We start from the raw sequence: 4,674 nt of genomic DNA, 5'->3' as shown, positions 1-4,674 counted from the left end.
AATCAATGCACCCACTAAAGCAGTGGTTTTCAACCTTGTTAGAGTCAAGGCACCCCCAGTTAGACTCAAAACTCCCCTTGGAAAATGCCGTTTTTTTGCTTCCACTTATTTTTTACTACAGAAACAAATTTATGTTGCAAAGAGCTCAGAAAGACCAAAACAGGTCAGAATGCATTTAACGCTGTGGATCCTATTTGAAACCTCTGGGTTTATCTTGTGCAACGTATTTGCACACCTAGCAGGACTGACACTGTGTGGCAATCCACGACAACCCTGAAAGGATCTCATGGCACCCCAGGGTGCTGCAAAACCCTGGTTGGGAATCACCTCCCTAACAAGAGCCAATTATCCCTGTTTTACAGAGGGAAGAAATGAAATCTGGCTCCCAGTTGCACGCACTCATTGGGAACTAAGAACACAATTTCCACAGCTCTAGAAATGTAAGCAAAATGGTGTAAAAATCAACGGGCGCTTAATATCCAAGTGCCTGAGGCGGCAACAAAAAATGCAACCGGAGCAAAAATAATTAGCACCCTACTTCTGAGCGCCCTCCCGATTTTCCTCATGCTACTTTCAGGAGCCTAATAAAGAATGGCTGAGAAATTGTGTAATGGCTTTCTCTTCCCTTACCTTCAGCAGGTTTAGTTTCTGACAGAGCAAATTTAAGGAAAGCACCTAACCCCAGCTTATTACTTGAAAGAGGCTCAAACCACACAAAACACTGAAAGGGAACAGCCAGATTCCCCATGAGAAAACCAGCCTTCCTTTTCTACACAGAGGTAATACCCATACCATGCCATCACTCATAGTACTTTTCATCAACATTGTCTTAAAAGGCTGCCCGCTGGGTTGAGTGAACATCTTAAAAACACATTTTCAGAAGTCAGCTGAAAGACGAGTATCACACAGCCTTGGAAAGAACCCCAAGTCACCCAGGAAGGATTTTTTAAACATGCCTCCTTCCCAAAGAACTTAACAAGTAAGGCAATTAGTATCTGTCTTAGTGCACGAAGAGAAGAGGGAACAAACTCCATGAAGATATCTATGGTCTGAACTACCGAGCACATGCCAAGACACAAACCCGTAAGATGGCTCGTTTCAGATTTGTTTTAAAGAAGGATACACTGCTCCATTTCAGGAGTCCAAACACACGCATCGGCTATTTGTTAGCTACCTACTGCCTCTTCCTCTTATAAAATGCAACAGATGTTAACAGGAAGGACAGGGCAGGTTACCTGTGAAAAAAGTGCTGGAGTAAGAGAGGCAGTTGGCAGAGAAGGGCTTAGTATCCCCAGCGGGCTTGGATCGCTGCCGGTGATGACCAGAGTAGGGGCCAGCTCCAGTCCTTTAGGTTTCTTGGATCGCGAGAAGTGGTTGGCAAGGTCCTTATCCAGCATGGATAAATCCTGCTCTTTGGGCTCTGGAGATGGGTGCTGGAGGTTCTGGGATTGCTCCAGCTGCTGGGAAGCCACCGACTCTATGTCCGTGTCGATATCCAGGTCTGGGTTAGAACTCAAGGGCGGTGACGGGGGAGAAGAAGGGACCTGCAGAGCGGGAGAAATGGAGGATACAGGGGGAGTTGGGGTGAAGCTGGTGGTTAAGTTTGGCAAAGGGGCTGGGGCTTCAGGAGCACTTAGTTTAGGTAGAACAAGCGTCTCCAAGGGCTGGAGAACTTCTTCTGTTCCTGTCGGAAGGGCAGACATGGTGGAAATGGAAGGGACAGTGGGAGCGGGTGAGACCATCAATGGGGCCGAGACAAGAGGAGCAGCCAAAGGTTTCTTGGAGGGCATGGTCACAAACTTGATGACGGAGGCAGTTGCATCCTGGGCAGGTTTCTTTTCTGGCAGTTTCTCAGCTGAATTCTCAATCTTGATTGACCTGAAGAGTTTGACACTGGAGGAGTTCAGGGAGGTAAGGGTGAAAGACGAGTACAGGCCCGAGTGGATATAGTCATTGCGGCTGGATGACTTTGCACAAGACTGGGTCTTCTCTTTCCCACAGTTCTCCATGTCCTTGGGTGTGCCGCTGACCTCAGCAAAGCCTGCCACCTCGGCATCTCCCTCGATCTTACCCACCACTAACGGGTCCATGTGCAGAATCTCCGGGTAAGACACAAACTTGTACACAAACTTCTGTCCATTCACCTTCTTAATGATATTCTGTGGGCATAAAAAACAAGGTTCAGCCCTTCCCCAAAACTGGCTGTGGGGAGGCAGCGTTGTTTTTATGAGCATTGCAATTCCAACATTGTGATTCTTACCTCTTCTCATTTCTAGAGTGCCCCACACAGGCCCTGACAGCAGGAGCTGAAGCATATCTAAAATACGTTAACAACCAATGTCCTGAAAGCTGCCTAACCATTTCCCTTAAAAACCTTTTCATAGTTTCATAGTTTCTAGGGTCAGAAGGGACCTGAGCAGATCATCTAGTCCGACCCCCTGCCATGGCAGGAAAGAGTACTGGGGTCAAACGACCCCAGCAAGATGTTCATCCAACCTCCCCTTAAACACCCCCAGGGTAGGAGCCAGCACCACTTCTCTTGGAAGCTGGTTCCAGACCCTAGCTGCCCTGACCGTGAAGTAGCACCTCCTGATATCTAACCTAAACCTGCCCTCTGCCAGCTTGTGACCCTTATTCCTGGTCACTCCTGGCGGTGCTCGGGGGAACAGCAACTCCCCCAGTGCCTGCTGGTCCCCCCTGACTAGTTTGTAACAGGCCACTAGATCCCCCCTCGGCCTTCTCTTGTGGAGGCCGAACAGGTTCAGGTCCCGTCGCCTCTCCTCGTAGGGCCTGCCCTGCTGCCCCCTGACCATGCAAGTGGCCTCCTCTGGACCCTCTCCATGCCGTCCACGTCCCTCCTGAAGTGCGGCGCCCAGAGCCGGACGCAGTACTCCCGCTGCGGCCTGACCAGTGCCGCATCGAGGGGGAGGATCACCCCCCTGGACCTGCTCGAGATGCCTCTGTGGATGCAGGACAAGGTGCGGTCGGCCTTCCTGACCACGTCCCCACGCTGCCGGCCCGTGTCCATCTTGGAGTCAATGATGACCCCCAGATCCCTTTCCGCCTCCGTGCTGACAAGAGGAGAGTTCCCTAACCTGTAGGTATGGTGCCGGCTGTTCCTCCCGAGGTGCATCACCTTGCACTTGTCTGTGTTGAAACCCATCCTATTCTCGTCCGCCCACCCCTGTCACCTGTCTAGGTCTGATAAAGGAGCTCGAGTAGCAGGAAAGAATAGATGCAGGTTAAAACCCACCAATCACCAGTCTCCAAGTCAAAAGTGCAGCGGGCATCATCTAACCCAGGCCACGATCTGGCACAAGCACCTGCAGAATCAGGACCTAAGTATTCAACTGTGACCGCCCATTTTCTTTCACCTCTTTTACAAGAGCTTTAAAAATAAAAAGCTGGAGCATTCAGCTGAACTGAATGCTAGCTAACAGTTATTTCAATACATCTAAGCAGCATTTTTTACCATTTGTTGTGGTATTTACTGAAACACTGCACACACATCAGCGGCCTAAGCGGATTCTTATTTATTGGATAACAATTACAGAGTACTGAAGAGTTTTTAATACAAGAACAGATTAAGGAAACTGTGCCGTTCCAGCAACAATAAGCTCCGAGCAGCACACCACCTGCTACAAGCTCACAGTTACCTCAGAAACTGGGTGTTATTTTCTTATCTCTTACACCCACACAAGAATAGTTGTGGGATAAACCACTGACTGAGAGGTTACTGCATTAAGGTCACTACCTGCTGGTATAATTCTACTTCAGCTGCTTCAAGCCTTTCTTCAAAGCATGGGTGGTATCAAAGAGCACAACTTTTTTTAACAGGCAGCCAGAATCAAAAGCATTAGCAACATAAGAGAAGCACCTCAGAGTTCGCGGCAACTCATCCTCTATTCCGCAGCTACTGTTATATGCTGGGTACGAAGAAAAATCATGACACCTCCCTTAATCCACGCTGACACTTATCCCCTTGAAGGGAATCAGAAGGAAGCAAAGCGCTTTAGGTAGAAGCTAGGAGCAATGTGGATAAGGATGCGAGGTGGACAAAGGGGCCCCGTTACCTTCACGTAGTAGTATCTGAGCGCACGGCTGAGCTTGTCGTAGTTCATGCTGGGCTTGTTCTTCCGGATCCCCCACAGCCGGGCCACCTCCTCCGCCTGCAGCAGCTTGAACTCCCCGTCGTTGGAGGTCCAGGAGATGATGTGCTTGTTCTGAGGCTCCTGGAGGAGTTGGAGGAGGAACTGCCACAGGGTGATAGCACTGTCCATAGCAGTGAGCTGAAACGAGACAGGCGATGGGCTATTAAGAGCGCTGTTCCCTGCATTTCTGTTGCATGGGGTAAGCGCAGAAATATTATTCCCCAAGGGAGCACAAATCAAAATTATTAAATCACCAGTTGTGGAAGATGTTGCCTGCAGAAATGAGAGCCTAAAAGCCAGCTGCCTTGCCTCGCCTTGCCTCCTCCCACATGGCAGCCTTTTTCACAAGGGCTATATTTAACCTCATTTAACTAAATTGGGTCACTTTGGGTAAGTCGCATTGAGTCATTAGCAAAAAAAAGAAAGATTTCTAAATTGCTCTATGTTCACACTCTGCTGACTTGTGTTGCCTCCCGAGAAACAGTGCGCACACACACACAAAACCCCACACCCACTTTTTCCT

The 4,674-nt window shown here is 49.2% G+C and overlaps 1 protein-coding gene across 1 annotated transcript in view; it reads right to left on the bottom strand.

The window, feature by feature from the left end:
• Nucleotides 1–4,468, bottom strand: part of ELK4 (ELK4, ETS transcription factor) — a 12,652-nt gene extending 8,184 nt beyond the window's left edge. Inside the window, exons 1-2 of the mRNA XM_019546556.1 lie at nucleotides 4,074–4,468; nucleotides 1,236–2,159 (exon numbers count right to left, since the gene is read on the bottom strand). Of these exons, the coding sequence (XP_019402101.1) occupies nucleotides 1,236–2,159; nucleotides 4,074–4,280 (1,131 nt within the window). The 5' untranslated portion in view covers nucleotides 4,281–4,468. The remainder of the gene's footprint in view (nucleotides 1–1,235; nucleotides 2,160–4,073) is intronic.
• Between the last annotated feature and the right edge of the window lie 206 nt (nucleotides 4,469–4,674).

Source organism: Crocodylus porosus, unplaced genomic scaffold, assembly GCF_001723895.1.
Source record: "Crocodylus porosus isolate Cpor-Errol unplaced genomic scaffold, CroPor_comp1, whole genome shotgun sequence".
Lineage (NCBI taxonomy): Eukaryota > Metazoa > Chordata > Crocodylia > Crocodylidae > Crocodylus > Crocodylus porosus.
The sequence above is the reverse complement of the archived record's forward strand: the minus strand, read 5'-3'. Positions and strand labels throughout refer to the sequence as shown.